General features: G+C 39.9%; 1 protein-coding gene across 1 annotated transcript in view; it reads right to left on the bottom strand.

The window, feature by feature from the left end:
* Positions 1-22192, bottom strand: part of angpt4 (angiopoietin 4) — a 43616-nt gene extending 21424 nt beyond the window's left edge. Inside the window, exon 1 of the mRNA XM_058630622.1 lies at positions 21289-22192. Coding sequence (XP_058486605.1) covers positions 21289-21663 — 375 coding nt within the window. The 5' untranslated portion in view covers positions 21664-22192. The remainder of the gene's footprint in view (positions 1-21288) is intronic.
* Between the last annotated feature and the right edge of the window lie 1292 nt (positions 22193-23484).

Raw genomic sequence — 23484 nt, 5'->3', positions numbered from 1 at the left:
TCAGATTATATCTAGCTTGTTTTGGGTTTTTTTGCTAAGAAACACATGAGATCTGATTTTTCCAAAGCTGATTAAACCACATATGGAGGTGGTTTTGAGTGAAATTCTGATCAGATTATTACAGATCTGTCTCAGTCGCTCAGATAAGATTTAAATCCGTCACATATCACTGAGAGATACGCATTCACTTTAGTCAACGTGTTGATTCCACCGACTGTTTTTGCGTCGTGTACATTCTCCATCATTGTTCCGTCATTCTGTTGCTTCCACAGAAAACACAGCAGTGTTCTATTTTTGCTGGATAATGGAACTCAACGCTTCAATTCAGCAGAATTCAGGAAGAAAAACACATTCATACATTAAACATTAAGCCCAGAATAAAAGCGGCGGTGTTGACTAGACTAGACAATGTCAATATGGACACGCAGATCAGATCACAGTTGATGAAGAAGATCAGATTCAGATGATTTGGGATTTGGGATGCGGTCTAAGCAAGGCCTTAAAAACACATGAGATATGATTTTCTTCAAACCACATACTGAGGTGGTTTTTTGAAGGCGATTCTGATCGAGTCCTACAGATCCGTCTCAGATAGGATCTCAAAGTGTCTTCTGCGTCACTCGCAGCACGACGAACGACAACAGCAACGATGACGTAGATCCAAAAAGACGCTTAAGTTAATCGGAGTCGCGTGGAAGACATTTTGGACCGACACAGATTTCTGTCGTCCATTTCGTGTATTTAGTTCAGACTACTTCTTTCCGTGGGTCGTGGCGTATAACGATAGAAATCCACGTGGAAGACGAGACTAGACAATGTCAATATGGACACTTGCAATATGTGGTGTGAACAGTTCCTCAGGAAGATTAGATTCGGATCAGATTTAAAGTGACACATGCTAATCAACAAACCATTTGTATGCACAAAAGTTCCCGATGCAAAACAAAACAAGAGAAACAAGACGTGCTGTAAACACTTCCTGTGGCTTGTTTGTTCATATGGAGAAACTCATATTCTCCTCGTCTAACTCATAATTACACGTAGATAGGGTTTGATTGCGCCTGCAGGTTCTCGCTGATTAATTACGTGTTATCATAGAGTTCGGGAGTTTCTGTTTTCTTTGCAATTCAGATGGTGCTGGCTTCCCCCAGAACTGGGCCTGAGTGCTTTGACCCGGCTGCTCAGAGGGGAAGAGCAGCGCCGGGCCAAGAGGAGAGATTCCTCTCTCAGGCTCGCATAAACAAACACAAGACAAGAACTCATGAGTAACCAGTTACTTCACCTCGCTCAGTAAAATGTGAGCAACATGAACTCAAAACACCCTAAAAAGCAGGAAAATAGCCTTGAATATTCAAATGTGCTTCAAGTGACAGTTGTAGTCATTGATGACTCTGCAGTGTGTTCTCATATTGTGCTGCTGGCACTGGAAACACCAAATACAACACAAGTGGTGATAAGAGTGAAAGAAGGCGTGTTTGTAAGTCCTCGTGAGATCGCTCCGAGCACAAATGGAACGCGAACGCATTCGAACGGTAGCGTAGACTTCTGTTAAAAGGCTAAAATCATTATAATCATCAGTTATTACAGTTACTACGAATCTTTCCTGAGTCCGATCATTTGTATGAACCTCGTACAACCCCACTGATTAAAAGAGAGAACACGGGTGTGAATCAGCTGTGTGATTGTGACTCCTCCTCAGATGTTCACAGCCACACAGTTTATTTGTGGTGCTTGTAAAGGCCTCACAGTGTTAAACTGGAAAAACAAACTGATCCCTGATCTGACGACGCGTTGTCTCCGGTGTTGACCTGCTCTTTAGCTCGGATCCACGGATGTAGCAGCCTGTAGCATGTCATAACCAATAATAATAATAATAATAATGATAATGATAACGATCATTTCTCTGTTCTTAAAGGAATCGTGTAATAACGTTTTTATCTTGTATTTGAGTAGATACGGGATGTTCTCAAGTGTCTTGTTTTGTCCACAAAACCAAATTGAGTCAGTTTTTCATAAACCAGGAAATATTCACATTTAAGAGGTTGATGATTCAAAAAGTATTTAATGATTTTATGTCATAAAAGCCATTATGACATTAAGAACAAAGAAATGATTACGAAATATTGTTTCTTCTGCTTCAATTTTTACGAATTGAAGAAATTTCACCAAGTCACCACGTACTCACTTCTGGTCGACTGCTGCCTCTTTTTGGTAAGTTTGTGTTTTGGAGGTAAATCTGAACGAATGATTTCACACACTAAAGTCACAAAGTAACTTTCTATGGAATCTGGTGTGGGAGAGTTATTTATAAAGTGACACAAACTTTATGTTCCAGCCAGAAAAGGCAGATTCTCCTCACAGCACAGACTTTCCCTTTAATATGTCTACAAAATAAAAATAAAAAAATTGACAACATTTGTGTACTTACATTTGTTGACTGATGTATTTACATGTTTTCAGACAAAACACAGAGCAAACAAGTTATGTGACAATTAATTAACTCAGAATTTATGAAAATTAACTCAACTGAACTCAACTGAACTCAACTGAAGAGTAAACGAGGACAAATCTATAGAATGAACGACCTCATGTGATTTTCTTACCGTGTAAATACACTGAAGTGTATAAGTCAGCGCGGAGTGAAACTCTGCACTGAAACAACATCAATAAATGAAGAGGGCCAACGTGGACGGGTGGAGACACTTCGAAGTGAAAGATGATATAAATCCACACACAGTGTAAAAGTTTGTCGTGGAATAAATTTACTCTCACTCTCTGTGTTAGTCTTTCCTGGAAGTAAACGACAAGGTGACAGATGCTATCTGTTTTTTACGTATAGAATACTTTTTTCCTAAATATTAATTTTAAATATGCAAATATGGCACACATTTACATAAATCTAAAGAATATTGAATAAAATCCAGTTAAAAACTCAGTCAAAGGTTTTTAGAGAGCAGATGCCACATGTCTTTATGTTAACACATTTTATACTCTAAAATAGAAACATACTTTTACAAATAAAATGTTCGATAAATCAGTCGTCAACAAAAAAGTCTTTCAAATTAAAACATAAATGTGAATTTTCAGTATTTTTTCAACTACATATTGTATATTTGAGCTCTTTTTAATCATTTATATTCACATGTGTGGTTTTCAGATACTTAAATCCTCACAGTGTAAACTTTGCACAACATTTTCATTGGATCAGAAAGACGAAGACCTTTCGCTCCATGTTTATCATCAACCACATCTGCCCCCCAGAGGAAACCCGAGTAACGACAGAATAATGGCTTCAAATGTTTGGACGACCGCGCGCGTGTGCGTGTGTGTGTGTGTGTGTGTGTGTGTGTGTGTGTGTGTGTTGTTTCAGTGTGTTCGTGTGTGAACTCATAGTAACGGGACACTCAGCAGTATAAACCACTCTTACAACATCATCAGACACATGATGGACAGGAGAACCACAAAACGCATGTGTGCCTACATTACCCATAATTCCCACACACTCTACACACAAAACAACAGTTCAGTTAGAGTCTGAAGTGTGTTGTACTGAAATAGACAAGAAAACAGGGGATGATTTAAGGCGTGGCTATGGTGTGATTGACAGCTAAAATCGTCTAATAGGTGTTGACTTACTATACATTTAATTGATAAAGTCCACGGGGACAATGAGCATATAGTCAAAATATAATCAAAATAACAACATTTGTGATGATATTTCACAGAATTTCAACTAAAATGTGTTTGTTTTTAGGTGGAATAATATAAAAATCGCAATAAATAAACAGAATTTATGATGCAAAGTTAATCTAAAAACAGACATAACTCATTGTAATTTAATATTATTCAATATTTTTCAATGGGTGGTCTGTGGGCCCATACATACATATATATATATATAAACATACATAAAATGTGTATATTTGAGTTGCTTGTTATTTGGCAGCTTCTTACTTGTGGTGTAAATGTAGCTAACCTCTCGGTTGAAACTTAAGTGACACCGTTTAACTTTTACTCTTTGCTCTTTACTCTCTGCTATAATCTCATCTCAGTTCGTCTCCGCAGGGAAATCAGTGAAATTATCTTAATCTTTTGTTACATCATGATCTGCGATTTACATAATTGGGCCTAATATTGAAAAGCTGGATCAGAGCGGAGCTCGCTGTTGTGGCGCGGCACGTAGCGCGGCGGAGTGGACCGAGCTAATGGCGGTAGCCGTGGCGCTGGCTGACAGGTTGAATAATCATTACAAGCGCAAACAGCACGTACTGTGTTACACCAAGAACACAAACACTCGCCAAAAGACGTCAGCGGTGAAATATCAGTATCCATCATCAGCTGCTGGCAAACGCTCATGTGCCTTTAATATGCAAACTCTTACAAGCAGTGATGGATTTTGTGTCATTTCAGCACAAAGTTTGGCCTCAAGACTCAAATGAAATGACTTTGGGCCTCAGTTCTGCTCTTTATCAAGATGAAATGACATCATGTCCTTGTTTGACTTGGCCACCTGTCCGGGCTGCACAGAGACATTTAATTTAACACTAATGAGCTTCTTTACGCAGTTTGAAGTGACTTCTAACAATTTAACACTGTCATCAAATACATGAGGTTTCTTTTTTTCACTTTTCAACCTGAAGCAACAGCGTTTCTGTCACATGTCAAATGCTTTTATTGTATGTTTCACCAAGAAAAAGGTCAGTTTACATATGAGCATTAGCATTAGTTAGCATTCATGGGCTTTTGAAAATGATCTGTGTTCAAATGAGCGTAACAGCGCCACATCGAAGTAATATGTGTAATAACCACTACTAACTAACTAACTAACTAACTAACTAACTAACCACCAAAAATCAGGATTAAATCCAGAAAAAGTAAACAAAACAATAAAAAACTATCTTGCTAACAACCATAAACAGAATATCAGTCAGAGTGGAGACGCAATGGAGGCAGAAATGCAATATTAATGGATTCCGACTGTTAATAAACTTTGTTTACGTTCTACGTTTCTTAACAAATGTTATAAAGCTAAACATCACAGCTAGCATGCTAGCTAGATTTTACTGACACCAATAAATGTTGTACAATACTGAAAAAGGAAGAAGTTGAAGATTAATAAATCAAGAAGAATGATGAATGAATGAAAAACACACACATACAGACACACTCATAGTGTCACACAATGCATTCCGTAGCCCCTTACCCTAACCTTAACCCTAAAACCAGGTCTTGACAATGTTAAAGCCCTTTAAAGTTGTGGAGCCCAGACAAAATGTCCTCACAAAGACAGAAATACAAGTGCGCACACACACACACACACAGTAGTGGGAAAGTTGCTGACAGTGGGTTTGTCTGTGTTCCAGCTGTTCTACTGACAACAACGATTCTCTGGGAAAAACCATCTGACAAATTAACCCAGAGACATGTGGTCGTGTGTGTGTGTGTGTGTGCACGCGCGTGTGTGTGTGTGTGCGCGTGTGTGTGTGCTTGTGTGTGTGTGTGTGTGTGCAACTGCTCACTCATTTTTCTGCTTTTAATCACTGTGACAAACAACCCAAAGAAGCGTCAAACAGCTCAATTGTTTTTGTTTAATGAATAAAAACTATATATATATATAAAACATTATTATTATTATTATAAATAAAATAACTTTTCACTATGGTACAAGTGATACGTTGATCATTAAAGGTCAAATCTGTGAATTTCTTTCCAACTTTACTGAAATGAGAAACATCCAGCGCTCAAAACCAAAACTAAATAAAACTGGATTTCAAATGAAACCAGTGAAACATTTTATACCAAATACGAGCTGAGACAACACTGAACGTTAAAATATAGTGGTGTAAATAGACCGAGCAAAGTCACAGGAGGCAGATTTATTCTCTCCTCGTCCTCCTCTTCCTCACATATACTTCACACACAGATTAAGATGGAGCGAGAGACTAAGTGACTTTTTTGTTATTTGTTTAATTTTTGACAAATAATAATTTTGACAAATAATTCCATAAATCCTCAACTCCACTCTTAATTTCTGATTTTACTCCAAGTACCACCAGAGGAACGTACCACTGGTGCTACACGTACCACAGTTTGAGGACCATGGAATTAAACGAATGAGACTCGTTCACTTCCACTCATTTCTCTCTGAATTTGATTTTTTTTTTTTTATTAAAAAAAATCCTGGTTATTTAAAAAAATATTAGTTTAGTTTTTCAGAAATTCACAATTATTTTACCAAGAAAAAGGTCAGTTTACAAATGAGCATTAGCATTAGCATTAGCATTAGCTTGACTTCAACTCAGATTAGCATTCATGGGCTTTTGAAAATGATCCGAGGTTTTTCTTTGTTAGTTTAGATAGTTAGTTAAATATAAATCATCTGTGATTACAGGAAACAAGACTTTAATGAATGTGTGTAATCCCGTCGCTTCAATGTGCAACAGATTATCTGATGTGAAGAAAAGAGTTTATTTAAAAACGTCAGTGACAACAAGCAGCTGTTAGAGGATTTATTGACTGAGACTGAGTCACAGTTACTATGATTATTTGTTTCTGAAATTGAACTGAATCATATTTGACATTGTTTTTTTTATATAATGATCGTGTTTCCTTGTGCTGTGACTTTGCTCGGTCTATTTACACCTCTGTACTTTAACGGTGGTGATAACAATATTACTGAGAGAGAACCACTGACAATGATGAACGTGCTCAGGTTTCATTCATTTATTTGTTTCTCGTGAGGCTTTAAATTTGACTGCTTATGTAACTAAACTAACTCTGAATATTCACTGAAGAGCAGCCGATGAAAAAGACAAACAAGAGAACAACAGTTGTTGAAAATACTGTGAAAATTTGCCAAATGTAAATCAGGGTACTGACACTCGAATGACTCTTGAATGTGAAGTAGACCCAGTAAATCTACTTCTCTGCGTCTTCTGCCTGTCTCACCTCTTGGTTTGTGTCTTACATGTCCTCTCACCTCTGACTCCTCCCTCCATGTATGTCATGTTTATCGTGCTCTTTGTTCTTCTGCCTGTCTCACCTCTTGGTTTGTGTCTTACATGTCCTCTCACCTCTGACTCCTCCCTCCATGTATGTCATGTTTATCGTGCTCTTTGTTCTTCTGCCTGTCTCACCTCTTGGTTTGTGTCTTACATGTCCTCTCACCTCTGACTCCTCCCTCCATGTATGTCATGTTTCTCGTGCTCTTTGTTCTTCTGCCTGTCTCACCTCTTGGTTTGTGTCTTACATGTCCTCTCACCTCTGACTCCTCCCTCCATGTATGTCATGTTTATCGTGCTCTTTGTTCTTCTGCCTGTCTCACCTCTTGGTTTGTGTCTTACATGTCCTCTCACCTCTGTCTCCTCCCTCCATGTATGTCATGTTTATCGTGCTCTTTGTTCTTCTGCCTGTCTCACCTCTTGGTTTGTGTCTTACATGTCCTCTCACCTCTGACTCCTCCCTCCATGTATGTCATGTTTATCGTGCTCTTTGTTCTTCTGCCTGTCTCACCTCTTGGTTTGTGTCTTACATGTCCTCTCACCTCTGACTCCTCCCTCCATGTATGTCATGTTTCTCGTGCTCTTTGTTCTTCTGCCTGTCTCACCTCTTGGTTTGTGTCTTACATGTCCTCTCACCTCTGTCTCCTCCCTCCATGTATGTCATGTTTCTCGTGCTCTTTGTTCTTCTGCCTGTCTCACCTCCTGGTTTGTGTCTTACATGTCCTCTCACCTCTGTCTCCTCCCTCCATGTATGTCATGTTTCTCGTGCTCTTTGTTCTTCTGCCTGTCTCACCTCTTGGTTTGTGTCTTACATGTCCTCTCACCTCTGACTCCTCCCTCCATGTATGTCATGTTTCTCGTGCTCTTTGTTCTTCTGCCTGTCTCACCTCTTGGTTTCTGTCTTACATGTCCTCTCACCTCTGACTCCTCCCTCCATGTATGTCATGTTTATCGTGCTCTTTGTTCTTCTGCCTGTCTCACCTCTTGGTTTGTGTCTTACATGTCCTCTCACCTCTGACTCCTCCCTCCATGTATGTCATGTTTATCGTGCTCTTTGTTCTTCTGCCTGTCTCACCTCTTGGTTTGTGTCTTACATGTCCTCTCACCTCTGACTCCTCCCTCCATGTATGTCATGTTTCTCGTGCTCTTTGTTCTTCTGCCTGTCTCACCTCTTGGTTTCTGTCTTACATGTCCTCTCACCTCTGACTCCTCCCTCCATGTATGTCATGTTTCTCGTGCTCTTTGTTCTTCTGCCTGTCTCACCTCTTGGTTTGTGTCTTACATGTCCTCTCACCTCTGACTCCTCCCTCCATGTATGTCATGTTTCTCGTGCTCTTTGTTCTTCTGCCTCTCTGCAGTGATTGATGAGTGAATAGTGTCTGGAAGTGTTGAACTATGTCTTCCTCTCCGTTTCATCCTCCTCATCATCTTCCTTTCACACACATCCACACGAACCTTTCAAGAGTTCAAATGTTGTTTTTTTTCTCTTCTCAGACAAAAAAACGAAGCTTTTTAGAACTTAGAATTTAGAACCCAGAGAAATGGTAATGCATGTTGAAAGTCCAATGTTAGTCAGGCTAAGACATTAGTTTGGTTTTCTTCATGCACTTGCACAATCATATAATCTCCCATCTATTACGCTTCCTTTTTTATTTTTTATAATGTGTAAAATAGGAACATTTGAACAACGGATGTCACATTTCCTCATTTTCCCATCAAGATCTACTGATAGCAGTTTTCAGTGATCCTGGTACTTGAAGCAGTTCAGGTCTCTGTGGCCCCGTTTTGACCAGCATCTCTTAACTTTCTCCGACTGCAGTTTGAAAGTGAACGTCAGCCTCTCCATGATGTAGATTTCATGAACACTTTGATTGAACATGTGCTGATTGAAGAGTTACATACTACAGCTTTAAGTAGAAGGCTGCATCGATGACATGAACAACATGAACAAGTGTATTCCTGCTTTGTGTTTCACTGATGAACGGGTCAAGTAAAACAAACACAAACCCCAAAACAGAAAAGTAGAAATGTGAGCATATCACTAATATTTATCACGTAGGTGTCTGGACGAGCACCTGGTCTGAGCCGCCGCTCTCCGCTCCATCGTCCTTCACACGCTCACATCAAACAGCTCTAATCGCAGCCTAATGACGGCCATTATCTGCCGCTCGGCCTCCTTCAGTCTAAACACACACACACATTTAAAGTCCCATTATGACATTAAAGGTCCAAGCCAGTGGTCAGCAACTGGTGACCCGTCAGCATCAGAATCTGGGCCCGGCAGAACTGATGCTAGAATTGACAGTTAACTAGTTACTAACTAACTAAGAAACAAAAATAAAAACACTGCTGTTGCCACGGAGACAGCCAGGTTTGGGGAGTAAATGTCTGTAAAATAACTATCATCATATGTTTCGGCTCAACAAGCAGTAATTCTAAAAAGTGAAATGATGCACAATCAATAATTAAGAGTATGTCTCACACACATTCGTCTTCTTCCACATTATTGTTAGTTTAAGGCAACAAACGTGTGTTTTTGTCTCAGACTGAAGACGTTTGAAGACTCTTTGTCTGATGAAGACAAAACAACCACATTTACTTGCTGATCCCTGATCTAAGGGGGCCCACAAACCAAAGGACCACACAAGATTTATACCGACCCACACTTTAAAAAGACACTTCAGGGTCGGTTGACACACAAGACACATGACACATGACACACAACACATGACACGCGACACGCGACACGACACACGACACACGACACATGACACACGACTGGACTGTGTATGGAGGCAGCACAAGGCCTGTTTCACAGAGGACGCACATGCATGGTTCTCATTTAGGTACTCATGATGTACAACGTCCGCAACAACAGAGAGAAGGGTTCTGGTTCTGGAGGTAACAAGAACAGAGTGACGTGTTCTGGTTCTGGTTCTGGGGGTGACAAGAACAAGAGCAGAGAGACGTGTTCTGGTTCTGGTTCTGGAGGTGACAAGAACAAGAACAGAGAGACGTGTTCTGGTTCTGGTTCTGGAGGTGACAAGAACAAGAACAGAGTGACGTGTTCTGGTTCTGGTTCTGGTTCAGGATATTTCCTTCTTCAAGAGCAAATCAAGTGCAGAACTCCTGGCAAGTCCAACCACGCCTACACGACAGCAGATGATGTGTGAAGAACATGATGAACATGATGACGTTGTTGGTTTCTCGCAGCCCTGAGAGAGGACAAATGTCTCAAAGTAAAAGCACTCTGTTATTAGTCTGGTCTTAAGAGCGCTGAGGACGCACAGAGGACGCACAGAGGACACACAGAGGACGCACAGAGGACACACAGAGGACACACAGAGGACACACAGAGGACACACAGAGGGCTCACGGGTCACACAAACACATTTGTAGGATATTCCCAAACCTTTAGTTCACTGCGGTGTTTTATCTCGTCTTCAGGAAACATTGGAGTGTGAAAGTAGTTCCTTTTACAACATCATTTTACACATTACAGCCAAGCAAAATCTTTTTTTTTACTAAAAACAAGAACATTTAAATCAATTTAAGAATATTTGGCTTCTTTCTTGTCAGGCTCTTTTTGCTGTGAAAGCAGAAATGGGACTGGGAGCAGACACGTACAGTATGTCGCCTTAATGCCAACCCATTTGTAAAATGACATCATTCAAAACAACGACGGACGCTCCATCACAACTCTTACTACGAGACTGAGCTTCACAGAACCGTGAGACACAAAAAGCCCTCGTAGTTATTTTAAGTCCTGGCTTTTGTTTTGTTTTCTAACCACATTGTCAACGTCTAAATAAAGCGTTTATAGGTTTCTGATTCCCGGGATTCTCTGGGCGTCCGTGGGGAAGGTTGGGAATGATTATTGAGAAACGGAGGCAGTGATGGGAACGGTTTTAGCAGCAGCAGCAGCAGCAGCAGCAGCAGCAGCAGCATCAGCAGCAGCAGCAGCAGCATCAGCAGCAGCAGCAGCAGCATCAGCAGCATCAGCAGCAGCAGCAGCAGCAGCAGGCTGGTTTTATTGTGCTGCACTGAGGCGGCGTTGACTCGTAAAGAGCTCCGACTGGTGAGCACCGCCTGAGGAGCTGCGTGTTTGTAAATGTTTGTGCTGATCTGATGTGAAACACTCACCAACCTCAGAACATTCATATGAGCTCATTTTAGAAGAGACACTGATTCAGATCAAAACGCTGAAAAACAAGAAGTCATGCAGGAAATGTAACGACACAGGAAGTGGTTGTGAGTGTGTGTGTGTGTGTGTGTGTGTGTGTCACTATGTACAGTAAATATTACTATAGATAAAAAGTCAAAGTCAAACATATTATGTTCTGTGTTGTATTTACATTTCAATACTAAACGTGTCACTAGTTTTGTTTTGATCGTCTTGTGATTTTCGTATCCGTGTTAAAACCACTCGTAGCTCAGCTTCAGCTGTTCCTATGGAAGAGTATCAGTGCCACATGTAAATCAATCAATAAATCAATCAATAAATAAATAAATAAATAAAACAGCAGGAATTCTGAGATCAGAGTCAGAATTCTGACTGCGGTGAGCTCGGCGGGGTGGGCGCACACGCTGGGCTTCTGCGTGATGATTGGAGCACCTGTCTGAAAGGCGGAGCCAGTTTAGATTGACAGTGTTGAAGTCTTTTCTCCCTCAGTCCTGCGTGGATTATGTGATGAATTGTGTTGACAAACAGCTGCTCGTTGTGTGTTGTTTACTCTGTGATGTAGAACATTTTCATTTGTGCATAAACACAATTATCGCGTTTCCTTGTTCTAGTTGTTCGTTTGCAGAACTTATGTTAGAATGAATGTATAAATAACACAGTTTAAAATGTGTGTTGCTGACCTCGTGTAAAAGAGACCTCCATCTCAATGGGACTTTACCTGGTTAAATAAATGTAGATATGCTGCACACGAGTGGAACTAACTACCAGTGGAACTGAAGTCAGCACCAAATGTGAATAAAATCATTATTTTCAAAGCATTTTTAATAATTATTGTTTTATTTATAATTACTGCTCTATCATAAAATAAGTTTTTGTTTTATTTTTTTTAAATTAAAATGTGTCCAAAATGTTGCCTCACCTGTCATTACAAGTCCTGCTTTAAAGTTCATCAGTATCCTGGAGATTTATTTTACAGTTGTATTTTACCAACTGTGGGAGGAGCCCAAGAGCAAACCCTACACTGTGTCACTGTAAGTGTGCAAGTGTGTAAACTTCAGCAACAGTTATTGGTGAAGTTGCAGCTGATTTTCCCTCTCAGTGTTTTTAAGAACCCTTTGTAGCCTTCACTTAGCATCAAAACTCATTGTGGGCTGTTAATATAATAATGACAATAAAAAAAAGAATCCGCCTCCAATCACGGCTCGGGGGTTTATTCCAAAAAGAAATCCATGCAGAGGTCAAATGAAGGGTCAATGAGAAAACAGTCAAACTTAAGCGCCAACGAAGGGAGGCAGCAGGGGAGCTGGAATGTGAGCAGGAAGCTTCAGGATCGAGCGAGATCTGAACCGACAGGACAATTAAAGGCCGCGAAACAACAACTGAGCAGAATGAAATTATAACAGAAATATCACTGATGCTTCGTGACATCAACTCCATAGACTCCATAGAGCTCCCCCGGCGTCTGGTATAAATAGAGAAAGCTCATTCTGAGGTCATGAAAAACAACTCATTTACACACTCAATGGTTAAACACCTCCCGTCATATTGTGTATGTCACCATTACAAGTTCCACTTAAACGCAGTTGTAAATTCAATATTACTATTACTATAGCTCCTCCTCAACGTGGGCGGAGTTATCGTAGCACATCTGCATGAAACTGCCGTGACGACACAAACACACAAACTAGTGACTTGTAAAGCAGTTGTTTTGGGTGTAACTGAATCATTAGAATCAGTCGATTAAAAAATATTTGTCCACAGAATGGTTGCACAGTACTTACAGTACTTACAGTACTTACATACAGTACTTCCTGCATGACTGGAGCTGAACTGAAATACCATTGTTAACAGGTACCAGGTGCTATCACTGATGGAAAAGCAAAAAAGAACCAGTTTTGTGTTTTGTGACCTTTACTGAATAATGCTGCGTCAATAACAATGCACAGAAACAACATAGCAACTGTCTACAGTTGTCTTAGAGGGTCAACTCAAAGTAAGAAACACTATGTAAAGTGTAAATGTAGTTAAAGTGTGTTTTAAATTAGGCAAGCAGGACATGTTTACGTCCATTTAACTGAGCGCTCTCTTTCTCTATTCTCTATTTCTTTCATGGTAGATTTATCTGGTTTATTCGGAAAAAGAGAGGTGACATATGTCGGTAATTCAGCAAAATAGAGCAGTGATTATATTTTAATGAACAAACTATGTTAGGACTTGTTTCGATTTGCAGCCCAAATCTGATTTGAATTTCACAGAAATCCTTTTAAGAAGAAGAAGAAGAAAAAAAGAGTAGAATGACGAGTCTCTTCTGGTGTCCATGTTCCTGTTGCCTAGCAACTACTACGCTCTGCCGAACTCACCGACTGAAGCAGAGCACGTCGTGTTCATCAAAACGTCCCATAAATGTTCATGAGTGTTTCAGTCTTCTCCACACACACACACACACACACACACACACACACACACACATGGTGTTATGTGCTCAAATGTGAGTTAAGAACAATAAAACAAAAGTTTTTTTTTTTATTGTTATTATTTTAACATGCTTGTAACTCGTGCAGAACATGAACATGGATCTGTTAGATAAAACACAGGAACATTTACTGCTCAGGTGACGTTTGACGTCTAATTGTCAGGTTTATCAACTAAATAACCTCTGACCACATCAAAGCGTGCTTTTCCCGTCTCTCTCTATCTACTTTCTCTCTATCTATCTGTCTTTCTGCCTGTCTCCCTGTCCTTCTGTCTCTGTGTCTCGGGTCCATTTGAACTCAGTCATTTGGCAGAAAACTAAACAAGCCCCCTGTTAACTAGCGCACTTACTGCTGTTTACAGACCGAGTCTCTCAGAAAGTTGTTGCTGCAGAAACTCGAGTTTTAATGCAAAAATCTATGTTAGAGCCACAGAGTTTGTTTACGAGAACCTTCTGGATCTGTGTAGAACTTTACCTGCTTATAGCTGTTACCATCTGTGTTGTAATGTAACAAAGTACTTTTACTGGTACTTTTACTGCACTACATTTCCTCTTAATATCTTTGTTACTCCTTACTACCAAATACAATCAGAAGAAGAAGAGTTGGTATTATGGTCTGTTTAGAGGCTTTCTAGTCTTGATGAGCTGCTTGACACTACATTTTTCACCCATTCACACATCTTTCATAACCCATTCACACGCTGCAACATGGGGTTAAGTGTCTTTGCAAAGGCAGGAATTGCACCACTGAGCCACCATGACTTAATCCTAACTCTTCAAAATAACTTTTGATACTTAAGTACAGTAAATGAAATTTACTTTAAGACTTTTACTTAGTAATATTAATAAAAAAAAGTGACTTCAACTGCTACCAAAGTCATTTTCTGGTAACATACGTGTACTTTTACTTTGGTGGAGGGTGTGGTCCTGCATGCACATACCAAATTTTGTACAAATTCGGTGAGATTTGAAAGAGATATTTTAGTTTGTTTTACAGCTTTGCCCATTAAAAGAGATGGGAGAGATTCCTTAAAACTTTGATCTCGTTGTGTGACGTCATGAGTGGGTACATTCTTACCAAAATTGAATGGGAACACAATTCAGATTGATCCATAAAAAAATGAAATTTGAATTTCATTTTTTTTTCCATCATCTATTTCCATGTAGCTCCTGCCAGAGTAATAGCTGTAGTAGCTGTTAGTCACGCGAGCTCGTTTCACCAATCATCAGAAAAACAACCAGGTGAAACAACACCACAACGTACTGGTTTGACACTTTCAAGGCTTTCAGGCCTGATTTGTGACTTCCTGAGAAAACATTCGTCAACAAAAAGAAACACAAATACTGAGAGGAATTTGAACAAATAGAGAGAATGTGTCTGAGGTGAAGCAGTAAATAGGGAGGTTTCTGACTCCCTGACTTACAGACACGACGCAGCTGTGGCTCTGACACACAACTGCTGCAAATCTTCAGCTCACGTCCACCAAAAGTCTGTTAACGGCACTGGTTTAGTAGATCTGCAGCAGACACTGAATTCATCAGGTGAAAAGCTTAAAAATGTGTTTTTGTCATTTTTAAAGAATAACCTGTTTCCAGTTTCTTTCATCAGAGATTTTGTCTTTGTAATAACTTCATTGTTTTAACTTATTGGCCATGAAGACATGACACATTTGTATTATATGAAACATATGCAATACAACTTGTATGTTATCTATAACAAAGATACTGCAATGATAAATAATTATTATTGCAATATATTTTGTTATTGTGGTCAAATTTCCTTTGATACCTATCTATGTACTGTAGGTAGGTAGGTAGGTAGATTAGTTGGTAGGCAGGTATCTATCTAGGTTGGTTGGTTGGTAAGCAGGTATCAGGTATCTATTTAGGTAGGAAGTCATCTGATGATTAAACACATTTCCACAGGTCAAAAACCAAACAGGTTTTATGACAGAACTTCATACAACTCATATAACTATCACTTCAGAATAAATTTGAAGTTTTAGGAGGAGGCGGACAAAATAAACTGGGACGGAGGTGAAGAGGAGGACAGAGACACTGACACGAGCTGAGGAGACACCGTTATCTTCTCGCTGAATTCAATTAAAGCTGCGATGAGAAGATGGTGACAAACATGGGCTGATGTTTTGGAGTCGGACAATGATTAGATATTGGAAGGTGGGAGGTGAAAGGTCAGCCACTTTCTCTGTCTCTCTGACTGTCTCCACTTCTGCTGTGGAGTCACACCTCCACTGTGGGTGGTGAACACACACACACACACACACACACACACACACCGGAGGGGGAATGTAGTGAATGAACTCTCTGCAGATAAAAATCTTTTCTTGTCAGTAATTCAATCCTTCAGCTACTAGAAGAAAGAAACCTGCTCTGGTGAAAAGCAGAATAATTCAATAGTGACTCAGGAATGTATCTGAACCTCTGTAAAGTATCAATCACAGTCTGAGCTGCTGCGATTGTTAAACGATTGTTCAAATCTCATCCGGAGACAAAACATGGGAGACAGTGGTTCGTTCTGCTCATGAGTCGAGGGAAAACATCACCGGACGACCGAGATTCAGTTTCACTGAAATGTTTCAACAGCGTTTCAAAATCTGGACAAAAGCTTAATTGTTGACTTTCACTTGCATTTGTGTCATAAATTTGATTCGTTATGAATATTCTCTCGTTCTCTTCTGGGAAAAAAGTGTTTATTTCATGATCTCTTTGCGTCATCCCATCATTCCAATGTTTTTGTAATAAATATTTAGGTTTTTGCACTAAATGTGACTTTGTTTGAAATCTCACGGTATTCCCTGAATGTTATTAATATAAAATACAGTATGTATTTGTAATATATAACGGTTAGTGTGTTACATGACGTATACACCTTTCCGATAAAAAAAGTATATTTTTTACTGAGAATTAGTCAATTATTGAACACTTTTATAAAGTATAAGATGCAAGCACTGTTATTACACTGTAAAAACTGATTTTCAAGACTATAAAAAAAAGCCACACTTCAGGTAAATTGTTCTTATTTTTTGCCATTATCTTACCAGGCAAGTTTTGCACTAGAAGAATAATCTTGTTCAATTTATCACATATTATAGTATATTACTGCTCACTTAAAGTTTTAACAACCAGTAACAAGATAAAAAAATTGTTTGCATGAAATGGAACCAAAGAAAAAGATTATTCTTCCCTTATTTTGAGAGTAAAAACAACCGCACAGCTTCTGCTCTCTACTGTGATTATCTTGAAAATGTGGTATTTTGTAATTCTATACTGTGTGTTTTTGTCTGTTTTTCAGTCTGAAAGTGAACAGATTTACAAGATTGTTTTAAGAATTCTAGCCAAACGAAATTTCCTCACCCCATTGACGGATTCATTTTCTTACAACACCAAATATTGAATACATTTAAGAATAGTTGGCTAATTCCTGGTGGGACCGTTTTTGCAGTGTAAGTCACATGAAATGGAAGCTATTGGAATAGAATATAATTATATTTAAATATGGTTAATATAGTTAGCATCGTTCCAATACAAAGAATGCAACTGATTTTCTGTACGGAGAGTTTATAGCTGATGTTCGTTTTCAACTCTTGTCCCTAGTTGGGCAAACACCACACTATAACACACTTGAACCTACTTCATAACTACATTACATACTACAATAACAATACATTTAAATAACATTTATCCAATGATAAATATAAAGCATTATCAGTACAATAAAATACGATACACACAACTTACAAGTCAAATAAACTAAAGACACCTAAAACAGTAAATGTGAAGTACAGCTTTGTTTTTCTTTTATTTCTGATATTAATTTAATTTCAGTTCAGAGTCAACAGCCTTTAACAGAGAATGTGGATTATCCAAATGTAATCCAACAAATAAAGTGGTATTTTTAATAAAAATGTATATGGATATTCAAATACAGTAAAGCAGTAAACAAAGAGTGTGTTTGTGTGTTTGTCTGCCAACAAATGTGCCCTTTATTTTAACTGTGATCACTTTCCTTTGTCTTTTTTTATGCTGTGACTGTGGCTCTACAACATAATCCAGATTATTCACAATAATGACTGTCCTTTCAATAGTTTCGAAATAAAGGAGAGAAAATCTTTTGTGAATACATGGATATATTTAAAGGTGAGAACCAAAGATTTTTAGCCAAAACTAACGTCATCAATGCAAACATGTGTGAGAACACAGCAGGTGCCTCAATAGACGAATCAAGTGATTAGATCATATGGTCAAACACCTGTAATCTCGACGATGTTTGAACTGCAAATGTTGATGTCATCCCTTAAATTCCCCCCACGTAGAAAAATGGTCACTAAATAGACGAGAGATTAGTTACAATATCCAAACAAGGATTAACGAAGCTACGTAGAATAATCAAAAAAAAGTTTCTCTCAAGGTTAGGTTTAGGTTTAAGTCAAAGCTTCAGGCTAATTAGTCCAAGAATTTCAGTTTAAGTGTGGACAGATACACGCGACATTTACAAAGTAAATAATTCAACATTCCTCCTGTAGGAATCCAGATCTATGAGGTGTTCACAGCACAATCATTAGTCACATTCTTCTGCTAAATGATTCTAATGATGATGAATGGGATTTTTTTTTTTTTTTACCCACACAGAATCATTTGAAAATGTTTTCTTTCATTTATCCAATTTCATGGATCAACATCACCTACTGCACTGAAATCACTTCAGTCTGGACGTCAACACTAGACTCTGACAACAGCCGTGTGGAACCTTCATGGAAGTTACAGGTACAACAGACGCCTGATTATTACACCAACAGGGACTGTAACGACATATTCAAATACACATACACTACTTTAATATGGAGGTGGTTTCCCTTAACATAAAGAAAAATGAAATATTTGTTTATGGTTTATGTTTGTATCTGAGATTAGTTCTGTTAATCAGTCATTCGGTGAGTGTGTGGTGGTTGGAGAACTCTTTTGGTGCATTCCAGTTGTAGTCAGAACTCGGATTTCCAACTAGGAAACAAATACAAACACTGCTACGTTTGCGGCTAATAGCAGTTTGTTGCACAGTAAATCAGTCGTACATGTAGAACTGTTTAAAATTTTATCTTAAACATGTTATGAGCGCTGTAATTGACTGGTAATGCTAACAACGGTTAGCCTGAGATGTAGTTGGGTTTCCGACTTCTCACCTGGAACACGGAGAACTTGAGTATGACATCACTCTTTACTCCAATGTACTCCAATGTAAATGGAACACAGCTTTCTACTATATGGACAAGAAACCAGCAGCACTTCCTGCTTCTAACTCTCATGTGACTTCACGGAACAATCAAATGTTTAGCTAGCTATAAATAGGTAAATGTAAAGTATGTAAATATATTTACGTTGCAATATTTCAATTGCAAATAACTTTTCCATTTGGATGTTAACTAACACATGCATTTTATGTGATGCATATATTTCAGTCACACAAATAAAACTACTAATAAATCCCTTGTATTTTAGGTCCAGGAACATCACTGCCACCTACTGGACTGGAGTGCGGCAAATGGATTAATAAAGTCACAGCTACATTAACATGATTGATTTATGCTGAGTGCAAGGTATTTGATGCAATAAAATGTGAAAATGTGATTATTTATATTAGGATTATAAATATAGCGTCACATCCTGAGTGTGGAGCAACGTCATCACGGTGAAAAGCAGGTGAAAAGATGACAAAAGTGGAGTCAACAGGGATAATTACAAACTGCCGGGAAAATACAGAAGAAAGTAATAACAGCTTCTCATATTTGATCAGAGAGAGAAAAACAGCTCAGTAAAATCCATGAGGGATGACGTCTGCGTGAGAAAATGTTACACATCTACACATTTACTAGAATAATTGCACTATAACAGGCTCATTATTGTCCGTGTGCGTATTCTTAAGGAAGCGTTTAGTTGTTTTCTTATTTTTATGGTGAGAAGTTTTTACGATGCAGGATCGATGCAGAATAATGGGGAGGTTTTTACAATGACTTTCATTGTACAGTCGGAGAACAGAGGGAGTAAAAGAAACAGATGGAAGAATAATAGTTGGTGAGGACGACAGGAGGGAACAGTCACCGCTCTGTCCTGAGTGAAACCAGCTGCCACTCATCCGCAGTCACAACCTCAAAACCTGATCTCTAACCTGCAGATTAACACACAAGAAAACCTGCGCTGCTACAATCTAAAATCACACACACACACACACACACACACACACACTGCATACACAGCTGCTAAAGCAAATGTAGCTCGTGTTGAAAGAATCCGGAGTCACAGTCCAGCACATATTTTCTTATCGTTTAGTTTCAGCGGGTTGAGCGGTCCAGGTCATCCATGTGGCCACACACACACACACACACACACACACACACACACACAGGTTTGTGCAGCTATTCTTCCTAGGACACTGCATTAACTTCCATTAACTTCAACTTCATTTGGACAGACTAAACAAATCTTATCACTAACCCTAACCACAATTCAAATCTTAGTCCTAAACTTAACCAGTTCATCAGAAATGAGGTTCTGCCTCATTAGGAACAGGTTTTGGACTCCATAAGGTCTACTGGTCCTGACAAGGTCAGTGTTAATGAGAGAAAAAGTCTTAAAGAGGTAACAAATACAAGAACACACACACACACACACACACACACACACACACACAGAGAGGTTTGTGCAGCTATTACTCAGCTAACTAAAACATGATCCTTAGATGTAACCAGACTGCCTAAACCTGACCACAATCCACATCTCCTCACATTCTTATAATGAAGTGCAGGTTTTTTTTTAAAGTACTGACATAAAATCAGCGCTAACGTTGCCATGTGTGCCCCCAGCCTCACTGAAAACAATCCCCCACTCAACAAAAGCCCCACGTCGTATAATCTATAATACCTGCCTAAGTCTACGATAGCTTTTACAAATATGCGCTTCACCGTTGTCGTTGTTAGATGATGTTTTCTGACTGGAAACTGGAGTTTGTGAAGCGCACACCCTTCTGCACCAAATCATGTTCAAATCATGAAAATCATGTTTTTTTTGCTCACAGGGACTCAGGAGCTGCCGGTCTACTGCTGCCTCGTGTGGTCAGTTTGTGTCACTGAGGTGAATCTGAACAAAAGGATTTCAAACACCCAGGTGACAAAATGATATATTTGAACTTACTGATGGAGGCAGCAGTGGATCAACACCACATGATTTTCTGAATGGGCTTTGGTGGGGCGAGTAAGCGGCTTTCAAAGTGATATAAATGACACTTTTTTAGGCATAAAAGACAGAGATAAAGTAGGGAAACATATTCCGAAGATATACTTAAGCCACAGTGTGCTTTATAGGTGGGCCTTTAGTTAATCTGCTAAAATTAGCACCAGGTGCCATTAATTAACCAGAACCTCAATTAGGTTCTGGTTAATTAGGATCAGCCCTGGGGCCATGGGGCCATGGGGATGACTGAAACTGGCATGGTCAGTGTATATACTAGAAAAGAGCCATTAAACAATTGCATATACATCTATATATATACATATGCAGACTACTAAATCCACCTCAGTTACGATGTAATACCGAGATCGTACGACAGTTTCCTGTCTTACCTTCTGCAACCACTGCGTGTTGTTCTGCATCGTGCTCTCCAGGTGCTGCAGTTTCTGAGCTGACCATTCTCCGTCCATCGGCGGCGAGTCCCTTTGCACGAGACTCGCTCTGCTTTGAGAGCCGCCATAGAGTTCTGAGTTTGATGTGCCGTCCTGGCATCCGTCGAGCTCCGGCAGGATGAAGGTGTAGCTGCACTGGCCATGTTGGATGCGGTGGTACCTCTTCCTTTTCTCTCCACCTCCTCCTCCTGTTCCTCCTCGCCTCTGGCTTCTTCCAGCTCCTCCTCGTTCGACACCAGCTGCATCAGCGAGGACCGACAGCGACCAAAGCAGCAGAAGGACCAGAAACCCCCGGCTGAGACTGAGGCCTCGCATGACGCTCTCCTCAGCTGAAGTGTTTTCTTGCAGTGTGAACAGAGGTCAAGAGGAGCTCTCTCTGACTGCACTACGTGTGTGTGTGTGTGTGTGTGTGTGTGTGTGTGTGTGTTTGTGTGTGTGTGTGTGTGTGTGAGAGAGCAGGGCGACTTTCTGCTCCTACCACTCAGTGCATGAAGGTCTCCTGAGAACTTCTCCAGAAGAAGTTTTCTGGAAAGCCTCCCTCACTCGTGGTTTGGATGAGTTAATCACTGGTTTTGATGCATTCTCGTTCTTCTCTCTCTCTTCCTCAGGTCTTCATTTTGATGAAGAGTTCTCAGGAAAGGTCCATTGCTGAGTTCCTGACCAGATCCAACACAATGTTCCAGGTGAAAGTCCAGATCCTCCAAGAAACCCAGAGTTAGAACGAAAGCTGAGGAGGATTTGGGGATGTGAAGCAGTGAGAGGACAAAAATGGTTAAAGTTGCAAGTAAATAAGATCTTACTAATCCTTAAATACCCAGAAGAAGGAGTTTTTCTTCTCATCCTATTCTGGTGGCTCCAGTTTTAGAAGTGGCCGAGGAGAAATACTTCTGCCCCCTTCTTATCTGGCTGAGAAAAGGGAGGAATGAGTGAGGGAGGGGAGAAGGGGAGGAGTGGAGGGACAGGAGACCTGAGGGAGGTCTATTAGAGAGAGTACCCTCTCTATTTGTGAGAGAGGAAAAGAAAGAAAGAATGAAAGCAAAGAGGGAACTAGAATGAGCCAGAGAAAAGATTAAGAAAGGAAGATTAAGAGAATGAAAAGAGAAAGTGTGGACTGGGGTAAAGAAAAAAGAAAAAGACAAGATGCAGATGAAAGAGAGGAAGAAATGGACCAGTAGAAGAATCTGCTGTAATCTTCTGTCTTGACTGATTTCTGAGGAGAACTCTCAGAACCTTGTATGGTCATTTACACTGAGTCAGCAAAGGGAAGCTGGACGTTTCACTGCGTCCTCGAAACACATGGATGGAGACCACGGGGGACGAGGTCAAACTCTCGTGCTGCACCTTCTTCTTCTGCTGCTGCTGCTGCTGCTGCTGCTCTGTGGAGTCGCAGACACAGATTACTGCCAGACAGATGGCCTCGTCCCAGGCTTATGAAACACAAGCTCTACATGTGGAGGGACAATGTGAGATGTCAATTATTGAGTTTATTTGCACAGCGATAAACGGCTCTGCAGGAGCTGATTGATGCACAACACAGCGGCGCAGATCAAATACTTTTATGGAGACGGATGAGCAGAGACTCACTTAGAGATAAAACTCGAAATAACATCCCAGTCATTCATTTAAGCACAGTAGAGCTCAGGATGTCACATGACTCAGTGACACATGAACAGCAGCAGTGAGCGGTGAGATCGAGCAATATGTCGTACAACCTGACAGACTGAATATATGTGATCCTTATACTGCCCCCTGGTGTTTTTCATGAATATGGATATAGCCGGAGCAGGCATGGTTCCAGACCTTGTATCTCGCTTGATTTCTTTTGCAGTCGGGCTAAAACTGATTCAAACCACATACCGAGCAATTCTTAAAGCAATTCTGATTCAAGCTGAACATCTCGGTCGTTCAGGTAGGATTTCAAGTGTCTTCTGCGATACAACATTAAACCCTTCCTTTACCATCCTGTCATCACCGACAGGATTTGGCATGTGACGTTGTGACGGATTGATCGCACGTAGCGGAATATACAATAGTGGAACGGAACCGCGATGCAACACGCAACGCAACACGCATGCAGTTGAAATACGACGCTCTGCACTGTGTTCTGCACTCTGTTCTGCACTGTGTTATGCACTC

The sequence above is a fragment of the Solea solea genome, chromosome 6 (assembly GCF_958295425.1).
Source record: "Solea solea chromosome 6, fSolSol10.1, whole genome shotgun sequence".
In the NCBI taxonomy this organism is placed as follows: Eukaryota; Metazoa; Chordata; class Actinopteri; order Pleuronectiformes; family Soleidae; genus Solea; species Solea solea.
The sequence above is the reverse complement of the archived record's forward strand: the minus strand, read 5'-3'. Positions and strand labels throughout refer to the sequence as shown.